General features: G+C 46.9%; 2 protein-coding genes across 3 annotated transcripts; one reads left to right on the plus strand and one right to left on the minus strand.

Annotated features, from left to right (window-relative positions):
* Positions 1-157: 157 nt before the first annotated feature.
* Positions 158-3,836, minus strand: LOC108934109 (ras-like protein family member 11A-like). Of its 2 annotated transcripts, none has more exons than XM_018751637.2 (4): positions 2,966-3,836; positions 2,323-2,379; positions 2,098-2,180; positions 158-1,780 (listed from the first exon to the last, which is right to left on the minus strand). In XM_018751637.2, exons 1-4 carry the CDS (start codon positions 3,117-3,119, stop codon positions 1,310-1,312), a joined length of 765 nt encoding a protein of 254 aa, XP_018607153.2. In that variant the 5' UTR covers positions 3,120-3,836; the 3' UTR covers positions 158-1,309. The 2 variants fall into 2 exon arrangements, with proteins under 2 accessions (XP_018607153.2, XP_018607152.2); XM_018751636.2 differs by having other exon boundaries at positions 158-1,783.
* Positions 3,837-4,160: 324 nt separating this feature from the next.
* LOC108934351 (ubiquitin carboxyl-terminal hydrolase 12-like) lies at positions 4,161-11,351 on the plus strand. Its single transcript, XM_018752013.2, has 9 exons — positions 4,161-5,069; positions 6,551-6,631; positions 7,194-7,407; positions 7,619-7,881; positions 9,390-9,466; positions 9,560-9,643; positions 9,777-9,974; positions 10,112-10,190; positions 10,535-11,351. The coding sequence occupies exons 1-9, from the start codon at positions 5,022-5,024 to the stop codon at positions 10,634-10,636; spliced, it is 1,146 nt and encodes a 381-aa protein (XP_018607529.1). The 5' UTR covers positions 4,161-5,021; the 3' UTR covers positions 10,637-11,351.
* Positions 11,352-12,973: the final 1,622 nt, after the last annotated feature.

A 12,973-nucleotide genomic window follows, 5' to 3' on the forward strand; every position in this document is an offset into this window, starting at 1 on the left:
TAAACACTGTTTATGAAAATATAAAGTGTAGCAATTCCAACACTGCAGTACAGACCACTTTGTCTCCTGAATGCTCGTTCGTTCTTGGAGAAATCTTTTCAAAGCCGTCCGCATATTTAGAGTAACGTGGACTTTAATACGACAGTTTGCTGCCGGCACTTGTGCTCCCTACTATCGGTGTGTAACTTTCGCTGATCGCTGGTGATCAATTCTGGCTGGAAATTAATATTAAGCTCAGCCAGCACACCGACGAGTGAGTCTTAGCCAAGAGGAGAGCGGGGATTGAATAAACAGCTGTACCACAGCTAAGGCTGTGTTTTTACTCCATTTCCCTCCATAGACCACGGGACTAGAAACAACGGTGTTCCGTCAGCACCGATGCCATGAGCACACCTTTAGGAAAACTGAAAGCCGAACTTTCTGAAATGACATTTCACTTACTGAACGCTTCCTGTCTGAGGAGCAAAAGCTGATGACCCCTTTCAGCGGAAGAAAGAGCAACTCAACATGACAACTGTTGTAAGACGTGTCTTTATCAGGAAAGCGCCGTCCCTGGGGAGGAAGCGCAACTCAAAGACTTAGTGTCACAAGTCAAATACTTTTTCTTCTTGCTTTTGTGGAATGAAAAAAAACAACAATAAAGAAGTGTAAAAGCAGTTAAAAGAGGGCCAGAGAGATGGCTTCTTTTCTCCATATAAAGCCTGAGAGTTTAACCCTTTCACTGGATGTCATGAGCACTGTTTTCACTTCCTGCCCCAAGGTGAACATGCTCGCAACTGTTAGGAATATCGCCCACCTAATGGACTAATATGTGTGTTGAATCTAACGTTAATTTTCTTTAAAAAGAGCTATGTATAAAATATTATGAAATATGACGGAGATGCGCAGTTCCTGACTTTTAAATACTGGTGAAAACTGGTAAGTGAAGGTGGTGCTTAAAATGAGTTTAACTTCTGCCAGCCCGGCTCTTCTTCGAGACGAGAGAGATCTCCAACGGCATGTTCATATGACTATTCGAAGGGACTCATCGGTTACATCTTTGTCTCAGGTCGGTGTAGGAGGCCTTCGTTTATGGGCTCTAAGGCAGAGCCATGATGATGGTCCGCTGTCCTCAAGAAATCCATCAGACTGATCGATGTCCATCTGGTCAAGTTTTGTTGCCCACAGTGTTGTTCATCTCTCCAACAAACGTTGCCCCTGAAACTGCTCCTCCACATGCTCCTCAGAAAGGTGTCACAAACTTGCTCCTGAGTCTCTGATGTCTCTGTACACGTCTCCGAGTGTCTGTATAACTTCTTTGGTAGTGATGTCAAAGGGCTGAACTAGACTTGCCTCTGGAGGAGAGCACCTGCCTGAACCTCCTCTTCAGTTCCTGCATGTTTGGTGATTTGGGCCTTGCTAGGTGTAGGCCAGCCCACCGTTTCTCCCCGCTTCCCCCTCCAAAAGCCCGGCCCACCTCGTGGCACAAGTGCAGGAATGCGACGTGCACCCCCTCACGGTCTTCTCTGGCTGACGCCTCAAAGTAGGTACCCCCGAGTTCTGCTGCCAAGGCCTCCCCCTCCTCTGTTGCCACCTGCCTCGCCCGCAGCAGATCACTCTTGTTGCCCACAAAGATGACTGGGATGTTGCTGTTGGGGTGTATGCGACGTATGTGCCGGTAGAGGGGTTGGATGGTACGATAGCTGCTCTGGTCCGTGATGGAGAACACCAGCAGGTAGCCGTCCGCCCAGTAGATCGAGCGGTTGATCTGCTCTTGACAGTGCAGGCCCTCTGCATCCACCTGCTGAAGGGACAATGCATGTGACAACTGTGGAACATCTTCCATCAAGATCGACATACGTTGCTCCATGGCTACAGATAAGACAAGACCTCAAGTTCTCCTGCCTTTAAGTGAACCTTACAAACTAAACACGCCTGTCTGGAATCATAGGACAACAACTGTAAAGGGATGACGTGTAAAAGTTACTCTTAATCATCAGCAGTACTATCTGTCTGCGAAGAACGCCAACTCGTTCAGCCAAGGGAGTGAAAAAGCAACCGCTGTCACCTGTCATTTCTGATGCGCCGTGTGCGTTTATATCGCAGCAATGAATTTACCTGGAGGGAAACACAAGGAGTGTCTTGAACTTGCAAAGATATCTGCTCTCCATCTACATTTATTTCCCTTGAGTACAGAGCCCCTGGATGAGAAAAATATCCATTAGCTTTAATATGCATTTTCCAATAACTGTTCGCCACTGCCGAGAGGCTCAGTCACGAGTTGTTATGAGCACTTACTGTACAAAAATCTCACGTGAGTTAGAAAGTAAGAGAGGCACAGACCTGTGTTCGGCTCATAGTCCCCGATAAACCTCTTGGTCAGAAACCTCACCACAAGAGCTGAAAAGAATGAAGAAGAAAAAACTGCTTTTAACATTCAGCGAGACTCGAACGACACAGGTGAGTGCCGCCAGCAGCTAGCGAGCGCAGCTCTTTCTCGGAGTACTTGTCTTGAGTTGAGAATCACTGCACTTTACCCACCGAGTGACACAATTTGTACGAAAAAGTCATGCCGGTACAGTCATCGCCAGAGCAAGGAAACAGCAGGGCTCAATAAAGGGGCATTTGCCCTTACCCTTGCCAAGCCTTGCTATTATACACTCTCATAGTCATATACACCCTGACCCTTATGCACTCTTGCACACTCCTGTATTATGTGTGTACTCTGAGTCTTACAGTGAATACTCTTGTACACTCCACTCGTATACCCTTATATACTAGTATATACTCGTGTACTCATACACTGTTATACACTCTTATAATATACCATATACACTGTGACTGTGCTGAAGCTCGACCTACGTCACGGACTTCAAATGCGTCCGTTCCGCAAACAGCGAAGCGAGGGGGGAGCCCCAGCCCCACCCCCACCCCCACCCCAGCACGCACGCGCACGCGCACGCTCTCTCTCTGGCCACAAGTTCACCTGTCTTCCCGACGCCGCTCGCACCCAGGACCGCGATCTTGACGTTTCTGTTGGACACACAGTCCGCAGCGGGACATGATGATGATAATGATGATGATGATGATGATGATTCCGGGATCGGCACGAGCAGAAAGTTGCTAGAAGCGCCGCTCATTGTTCTCGAACAGTCGACAAGAAGAAGAGCGAGAGTTCAGGTGTGCGGCGGCAGCTTCTCCTCACTCTCACTCTCACTCCGCCCGCCCGTCCGTCCGTCCGTCCGTGAGTCCGTGTCCAGCAGCAGGCGCCGCAGGCAGCGCTCCGTCCCCAGCGGACAGTCCCCAGGGTGGGACAGTCCCCACACTGTCTCACGCTAGTCCACCTTCGGCTCTCCGCCGGGGATCGGACACGAAACCTGTTAGAGTCTCTCCGCGGAGCTCCGAGCCCTCATGATCGCGACCAACGCACGCACGCGAGCGAGCGAGCGCGGGGCTGAGCCTCATGCGGCGGACTCACGGCGGCGAGTACGAGCTACGAGCTGCGCGCTCCCGCGCCGCTGATCCGGCGAGCGGGCAGAGCGAGCAGAGCCCGCCGACTCCCACGTGTCGTTACCCCCCTCGTCGCCACTGCACTGGGGGAAATGTGAAATACTACTGATGAATACTCATCATACTCATGCTCGTGAATTGCGTCACTTTTAACACTCGGCAGTGTTAAAAAAACATCAAATAAATGATGAAGATTTTACAAAATGCCCGAATAACACGGGTAATGTCCACCTGCTGACGTCCTTACATCTTTGACATCATTACAGGACGTGTTCATATCACTAGTTACACGATTCATGTAACTGATGTTAACTTGACATTAAAATATTAAGAAGAAAATTTAAGAATCACACGTCTGCAACTATGTCTCTTTTCCTCCCAATGTAATGCACAAATTGTATTTCCCTGAGGATGTACGTCGCTTTGGAGAGAAGCGGCTGCTAAATGAATAAATATAAATGTAAATAACCCATATTGTGTGTGTCTGTGTGTGTGTGTGTGAAGACAGCGAGAAAATGTTTCGCATGTGTATCAATCACTCACCCAGGGTAAGTAGTGTACAGTGGTAGCAGTGTAATTTACCCTGGTGAATAAGTTGTGGACTGATAACACTACATTAGTGTTCATTGGAAGTCGCTTTGCAGAAAAGTGTCTGTTAAGTGAATAAATGTAAATATAAATGTACAGAGTTTCAAATGATCTGAACCGTATATATAGAATCTATTTGTCAGAACACATGATTATGGAATAAGGCTGCGCCAGCACCGATTACGGGAGGGGACAAAGTGTAAGAAGCTGTGACAAATAACATTTTTAATTTGAGACCTGAATGCGCACCATATCATATGGTAATGAAAAAAAAAAACTGGCATATTAGGACTTTCTATTAATATGATTACGGCTCATTTCCGAAGGACAGCTAATCGAAATTCCACCGCAGGGTCCCGCAAGAAACGTCGATCACCGAGTTACAGCCAATCAGCATCGAGCACTGCGCTGGTCACGCCCCGGCGCTCTACCGCCCCCGGGGTTTTCCGGTCAGTGTGACGGAGGACCGAGCGCCGCGCGCCACTCTTTCCGGCACCTGAGCGTACAGATGCGCTGTCGTATCGAGGGGACATCGCGCGGCTCCAGCCGGACGCCAGCTGTGGGACACGCGGAAGTTAAACTTCGTTTTTGTTTGGGTGGCGTAGCACGTACAGCCTGAGTTGCCGCGACATTTGTGTTACGCCGGCTTGTTTTAGAGAGCCGCAAAAAGCTAAAAATGCGTGGCTGCGGGTTCCGCTCGTTTTCGCGCTAAGATGGCTGAGCTCTCCAGGAGGAAGCCCTAAAGCCAAGGGCGCGGGCGGCAGCCGCCGCGAACGCGTCCCCCACCGACACGACACGACACGACACGCCACGCCCTCCCCTCCCCTCGACAAGCCTCGTCGCGTCGCGCCCGACCGCCGGCTTTGCCCCGGAACTCCTGCCACCACTGCTGCGCCTGTCGCAGTTTTCAAGTCGCGGGTTCGGTCCAGCATGGCGGCGGACGGATGGAAGTACTGATGACAGTCCGGAAGATCGCCTCGATTTGTACCATGGTACGCCGCGCGCGCTGCTCCTCCTCCTCCTCATCATCATCATCATCCTCATCCTCTCGCGGGGACACGCGCGTCTGCCCGCAACCCCTCTCTTCCGTTTCTACCGATCGGTCCCTTCGCTTCGTTCGTGTTCGGCCGGGTCCGGTTAGGAGGGTTCGGGCGCCTCGCGCTTCCAGGAAGTGAACCCGCCGCCCGCGTTTATTAGCTTTAGCAAAGCAGCTAACGTGTATAACGTGTATAAACGTGCGTAGCGTGTCTGTTTCCGCGCCTCTTCAGCAGATTCAACGTCGTAAGTCTCCGTTACGCGACTCCACTGTGCGTCTCTTTGGCTGCAGGATTCACACAGGGGCTCTGCTGCTGCCGCCGCCTCCTGTTGTTGCGCGGTTGTGTTCCGTTCCGTTCCGTTTTCGTTCAAGCGCGATTCGCAGGCTGAGGTGGAATGGATGAAGATGAAGAAGATGAGGGTCATGACGATGGAGCAGCTCGGCGTCACGTCGATTCAGTCCCTTGCTTGTGTGGAGTCACTTTTCTATAATCTTCATCATGTGTGGTGCTTATACTTAATCTCTTGTTGGCTTTATATAATTGCTGGGCACGTGTTCGACGTTTCTCTCTCTCTCTCTCTCTCTCTCTCTCTCTCTCTCTCTCTCTCTCTCTCTCTCTCTCTCTCTCTCTCTGAGAGAGAGAAGACTGTCCTGACCAAGAGAAGAAGGGTTCGACATCCAGCGGTTGCGGTAACGCGAGCGCTCGAGGACACTTGTTTGCGTCTCTCTAGTGCCTTACAGCGTTTGGCTCACTTGTACGCCAGGCAATTTACTGCAGTAACTCCGGCTAAATACCTGACTGGGGTTGGGCTCGAACCGGCAGCCTCGGGTGACCCAGCAGCTCCACGTGTTTGGGGATTCGAGGAATGGAAAACATCAGCAACAAGGCTGCAGATTGTGCCGTAGAGCAGAACAGTCGAGCTGGAGAGGAGGGTCACCCTCGCCTTTTCGAAACACCTTCTTGTCGTGGCGATTACGTGGCATTCGTGTCCAGACCTTTAGTGGTTATGCAGAGAAGCTCTTGAGCATATAGACTTTGCTGTCGGTTCTTTTAGGCCCTTGCTTGAGACTTGAATTATCACTGCCTTCCACTCCTTGCGTAAATGTTCTTTCGTGTAACTTGTTGCTGCTTTTACATTTAAATGTGAAAAATAGTTCTCTAAAAACATCTCAGAAATGAATTAAGATTCATGTGTGCTATAAGTGTAGTAAAGTGGTCCATTTGTATTACTTGACTTTGGCCTTGTGTGCTGAATGTCATCAATGTACTGAACCGCTTCTGGGCCCTCTCTTCTAATGGTAGTCTCCCTGTTCCCCCCCCCCCCAGAAAGCCAAATCTTTTTAGCTCTTTAAATGTAATTTCAGTATTACAGAAGGATGACAGTTAACAGGTTCACCCCAAACTCCATTTCTAACAGCACTCCCCCCCCCCAATAGGGCGCCAATGCCTCTGCTTTGGAGAAGGAGATTGGACCGGAACAGTTTCCTGTAAATGAACATTACTTTGGATTGGTTAATGTAAGTGTCGTTCTATTTTGTTTGTTTGCTTGTTTATTTGTATTGCCCCACTCAAACCCATCTGGCTTGTACAAAAAAAGACAAAAAATTGTGCTTTGTGTTTTTTTTTTTTTTTTTTTTTTTTTTTTTTTTTTTTTTTTTTATTACCCCAGTTAATTCTGTTTCTGCATCATCAGTGCTGTTTGTTACAGTATGGGGTTCTTGATTTGTAATTTGCTTAATTTACTGATTACACTACAAATGGACAAGTTTCACAACTGAAATGGAAGGAACAAGTGAAGCCTTCTCAACACAGTTAATAGCGTAATGTGTAAGTGAGACCATATTTATGGCAATGTGGGGAAGACAGTGTCAGTTCAGCTGTCAGCAGGGTTTATGTGAGGTTCAGCGGGGCTAGCGATGTGTCATGAGCGATGCTTTTGTGGTTTTGTCCTGGTTACAATTTTCAATCTGTTCTGTCTTATTTTTAAACTTGTGTGTTCTATTAAAAACCACAAATCTTTTACCATCGCTTTACATACCTTTGTTTTTTCCCTGGCTGCTTTCTTCTTGATCCCTCCAGTTTGGCAACACCTGCTACTGCAACTCTGTGCTGCAGGCACTGTACTTCTGCCGACCATTCCGAGAGAAGGTGCTGGCTTACAAGGTGCAGCCGCGGCGCAAGGAGAGCCTGCTCACGTGCCTCGCTGATCTGTTCAACAGCATTGCCACACAGAAGAAAAAGGTGGGCGTCATTCCGCCCAAGAAGTTCATCTCCAGGCTGAGGAAGGAGAACGGTGAGACTGGGAAGATGGTGTAGAAAGTGGTCATAGAGTTAGTGAAAGGAGAGCTGGTCTGATTGGTGGTTGGTAAGGGTTCCATTAGTGGTCCTTGATCTGATAAAATTGTACAGAAGGGTTTTGTGTTGACAACAGCTTACAGGAGTTGAGATGTTGTCCAGAACCATTGACTTCGTCTTTGTCTGCCTTCCTTATTGTCCTTTTCCAGAACTCTTTGACAACTACATGCAGCAGGATGCACATGAGTTCCTTAATTACTTGCTCAACACCATTGCTGACCTTCTTCTGGAGGAGAAGAGCCAGGAACGGCAGCAGAATGGGAAGCTGGTGCAGAATGGAGGTGGGGGGGGCGGAGGCAGCAGCAGCAGCAATGCCGAGGTAGAAGAGGCTGAGAAGACTCAGCAGACCTGGGTTCACGAGATCTTCCAGGGAACCTTGACCAATGAGACACGGTGCCTCAACTGTGAAGCGGTAAGCTGGGGTCATTCAGGAGGGATATGTGGAGGTGGTGCACGCTGTATAGAGGAGAGGCTCAGGTAGACAGTGTTCTTCCAACAGTTCTCTCATTCGCCCTTGCTTGATAGATTTGGAAGTCACAGTGCAGAAGTGGAACCCAAATACTAAATATTATGTTTTCTTGGGCTTCCTTTAAGTTATTGCACAGAAAAATTGTATTTAAGCTCACCATCAATGCTCCACCATAATTAAACACTTCTGGTAGTTGTTGACCAGCATCTCACATCACTGTGGAGAAACTTTAGCCTACTTCCCCAACATAGTTTGGCTCAGTACTATTACTGTGTTTTTCTGCATGAATGGATCTTTCTGGTTCTTACCACATCTCAGTGTGGTTTAGTTGAAGACTTTTACAAGGCCTTTCTCTAACTGTATTTTTTTCTACATTTACACTACATTTACATTTATTCACTTAGCAGACGCTTCTGTCCAAAGCGACTTACAACGGATACTATGTAATGTTACTAGCCCACACCTTATTCACCAAGGTGACTACACTGCAAGATACACTACTTACAAGGGGTTACTCATCCATGCATCAGTGAAACACACTCACTCTGTGATACTCGCACACTAATTTTTCTATCTGTTCTGACATTGCCTTGCTTTTCATCTTGGTGAAAAATCATGGGTTTTGGCTTCTGTTTGACGATGGCAACATTGCCTTGCTGCATGACCCAGTTGTGGACTCTGCTTCAGCTGACAAAAAAAATGACAACTTTGTCCTTGTGATTTTGTTGATACTGAGCAGAATTCCGCTTTTTTCCAACGATGGCAATATTCCAGATCCTAAGACAGCTAAACATCCCCATACCACCGCGGTACTGCGACCATGCCTAACCGTTGGTACAAAGTTCTTTCTGTAGAATATAGTGTTTGCTTTTGCCAGACATAATGGGGCCCATGTCATACACCAGGTTCCACTATTGACTCATCAGGCCGCAGAACATGCTTCCAGAAACATTGAGGGTCGTCTAGGTGTGTTTTGGCAGACTGGGGAAGCCGCCTGTGTTCTTTTTTTTTCTTTTTTCTTTTTGATTTCTTCCTCCAGGGAGCAGTGCTTTCCACTTTGCTGATCTCACATGTATCTTATTTTTGTCATATCTTTCTTAATGTGGATTCATGAATGCTCACTTCTGCTGAGCTAGGAGGGGCCTGGAACTCACCAGATGATGCTGTGCTATTGTTTTTAACGTCATTGTTTGTTTTACGCCTTGATCTCAGAGCGGCCTCTTGTAAATATATTCAAGTCCCAAAATTTCACCATTTGGTTAGTATGGGTCTAACAACAGTTCAGCTGAAATTTAGGGACTTGGAAATGGCTCTGTGGTCCTTTCCAGACTGATAAGCTTGAACTGCTTTTGTGCACAAGCTCTTCAGGAATTTGTTTGGCGCAAGGCATGATGCGCCTCTAGAAACATCTGTTACTTTAGCTTCGCTTTACAGGTTTCCTCCTTTTGTAGGTCAGCAGCAAAGATGAAGACTTTCTTGACTTGTCTGTTGATGTAGAGCAGAACACGTCCATTACCCACTGTCTCAGGTAGGCTATCCCATCCTTATTCTCTAGCTGCTGGTTTCTCACTTGGATTGAAGAATTACTCAATCTGTTGTTTTTCTCTTTTTATCTGGACAGGGGTTTCAGTAACACAGAGACACTGTGCAGTGAATACAAGTACTACTGTGAGCAGTGTCGCAGTAAGCAAGAAGCACAAAAGAGGTGAGCGTGACTTGTATTGCTTCCTTCCTTGTCTGTCTTTGGGCCTGATGGGCTTTGTTGGATTGGTATGAAGCTTCCCCTCATCCACAGGCACTGCTCACGTGTTCCTGCCTTCTGGTTCTCTGGTTTCCAGGATGCGTGTGAAGAAGCTACCCATGATCTTGGCTCTGCACCTAAAGCGCTTTAAGTACATGGACCAGCTGCACCGCTACACCAAGCTGTCCTACCGTGTGGTCTTCCCCTTGGAGCTGCGGCTCTTCAACACCTCTGGCGATGCCACCAACCCCGACCGAATGTATGACTTGGTTGCTGTGGTGGTGCACTGTGGCAGGTATGAGACAATCAGTACATTTTCTATCACTTTGACAACACAAAGTACAAAACTACAGTGGCAGACAGATATGGATGTGTGTCGAGAAAATGTCTTGAGTGTGTGTGTTAAATGGTTGCGTTTGTATTCTTCAACAGTGGCCCAAATCGTGGTCACTACATCACCATAGTGAAAAGCCATGGATTTTGGCTTCTGTTTGACGACGATATTGTAGAGGTAAGTTAGTTTTTGTTTTTGTAGTTTTGCCCAAACTTGACAGAAAATATTGAAAGAAAAAACAAAGCTCAAGTGGGCTATCTTGTTGAATTACAGTGGAACTGTATTAAATCGAAAATTCTGCTGCTGTAACAGTGAGGAGACGCCTCCTGAGTTGGGTGAGACACCTCACAGGTCACATCAGGAAAGGAACGGCTCCAGTTACTAGGAGCCAGTATAACTTGCTGGATCACAAGCTTAATTGGTTCTGTGGATATGATGACCTGTTGCGGATGTAGCTTCCACCAAAATTGCCCACCTCATCAAGGTGTCTTTCCTCCCCATTGCCAATCCATCTTGCACAGAAAATCGATGCCCAGGCCATTGAGGAGTTCTATGGTCTCACTTCGGACATTTCCAAGAACTCTGAGTCGGGGTACATACTCTTCTACCAGTCCAGAGACTGAGCGTCGAGAGGCACAGAAGGGATGGTGACACCGTGAAAGTGGAATAAGGAGTGTTCAGGGGCCAGTGACGTGTGGACAGAGGCTCTGGAACATCACACAGGAGCAGCTTTGGATCGATCTTCCACAAGGAGCTGGCGACAGCCCGAGAGAAAGCCCATCACAGGGAAGGCCTGCATCCCCCAGTGCTTGTCCCTATGCATCAGTGGTAAAGCTGCACGCCCCTTCCAGCTTTTCAAAAAGAACACAAGCAGGTTCAGCTTCAAAGACTGGCTTGTGCAGTGGCTGCATAGGCACCTAAATGTTTTGCAGCTGAGTGTCACTTATAAGAAGGCACTTGTTTGTGTGTCACTACGGATGGCATGAAGTCCAGGGGGAGCAGGACAAGGGCTTGTAATGGTTTAAGCGCATTAAACAATCTGGCACAGATGCTACACTCAGGTGGGTATGTGGGGAGGGGCCAGGCATCCTTACCCTGCATGCCTACACCCACGCACCCACGCACGCACTCATAGTAACGCAGCAGCAAGTCTAGGTCTGCCATATCCTGTGGATATTACTGCTGTCACTCAAGAGGTTTCTAGCTGACACAGAACCACACCATTTGGCCCCTACCAACCACATGCATTGTTTGGCAAGTTCAGCCAGCGGCCTCTGATTGTGATGCAGCAGAACCTCCGTCATGTTTGTCCTTTGTTTTTTTTTTTTTTTTTTTTTTTTTTTTTTAAAAACAACTCTTAAGACTGTTTTTTGTAGGGCTTGTCTGTGAGTCGGATTATTTAACAAAAGGGTAAGTTACAGCACTGTTGAATGACCGAGAAACGGCGAACGGCCTCACAGAAGGGAGTGTGGCCGCTCTTCTGCACACACTTTCTGGACAGGGGTCTTCACTTTTGGATATAAGTGTTGGACAGCTCAGAGTCCCCTCTCACAGTGTACAGGTCTTGAAATGTAACAATTTTTGGTCCTCTTTTTTTTTTTTTGTGTCCTGGAAGTTTTTTTTTTTTTTTTTTTTTATTTTTTTTTTTTTAAATGGTCTGTCTGCAACATTTTGTTTCAGTTTTGCTTCTGCTTTACTCTTATAGCCAACCTTGTGTAACTAGATCCCTTTTACACATTGCATTCACAAATCTGACATTAATATGCTGCTAGTTACTGTGATTGACTTAAAACTAATGTTTTAAGGGTAAAATTGCAAGGTTTCAAGAAATTGCAGAAAGCATTGTAAATAGTGGTAGTTTTATTTTTGAACACTAAGACCTCTGTATTGAACAATGTAGTCACTAATGACTTAATCATAGAAATTATGTAATGCATTGTGGTTTTCTTGGCTTGTTTCAGATGTCGCTTGGCTGTGAATTTACTCCTTGTCAGTGGAATGGAAATCATTGTAGAATGTAGTGAGCACATCCTTACCAGCTGCTCTGACTGCAAACTGGACATACATACAGACCACAGTAATTGGGACATGGGAAAGAATTGTACTGTCTGCTTCCCTCTAAGTGGTAACTGCTGCAATAAGGTAAAGTTTGGGGAACAAACGAGCGTCAGAAGTACCGCAGTGTGGCAGCTGCACCTTCCAGCCTCGATGGTGTTGTGAAGCCTGTGAGCTCAGGGCCTCTACTCTGAATTCCTTGGCTAAACAGCGCTACAAATAGATGAACGTTGGCAGTTTGGGGTTTCACGTTGACCACCTGTCCGTTAAGGCGCCCACAGACGGACCTGGGATGGGCACGAGATGCAGTTTAGGCAAAGGCACTGGATCTCTGGGAGATGCCCAACTTTATTGTTGCCGCACAGTGTTTTAGCACTTGTAACTTGTAAATACCTGTGTTTCTTTGGCCATCGCAGACAGTTCTCAGTGTGTTTCAAGTAACAGAAAGGGGATGGATTTTAAGAGTAAAAAAATAGTAATTATAGTAATGGGAATCTCTGACCTGTTGTTCAACACTACATGATTGTTGTTATTGTAAAACTCAGGAGAGGACTTTCCAATTAAAGGTTGAAAAGTAAGAGACAAACTGAAACAGTGAGTGAGTGTGTTGCAGAGAAGCTGCACACTAAATAAAACAGCACAAAATGGGGACTAGAACTTCACCTCAGTCAAGTTAATCTCAATTTTCTCAGCAGAACGTCCTAATGAAACACCATTTACATCGTTTAAGAATAATTTCCAAGTATCTGATTTGTAGTCACCTTCCGTTTTCTCAGATCCCAATGAATGTTGAGCGTCCAGGCCGAAGAGCAGTTTGAACAGAAAAGCCCAATGCAATTAGCAGGGTATGGGTTTAAAGCAGAGACCTTTTATTTTTAATAAATTGTAATAATTCACTTTCTCTG

Source organism: Scleropages formosus, chromosome 4, assembly GCF_900964775.1.
Source record: "Scleropages formosus chromosome 4, fSclFor1.1, whole genome shotgun sequence".
Classification (NCBI taxonomy): Eukaryota; Metazoa; Chordata; class Actinopteri; order Osteoglossiformes; family Osteoglossidae; genus Scleropages; species Scleropages formosus.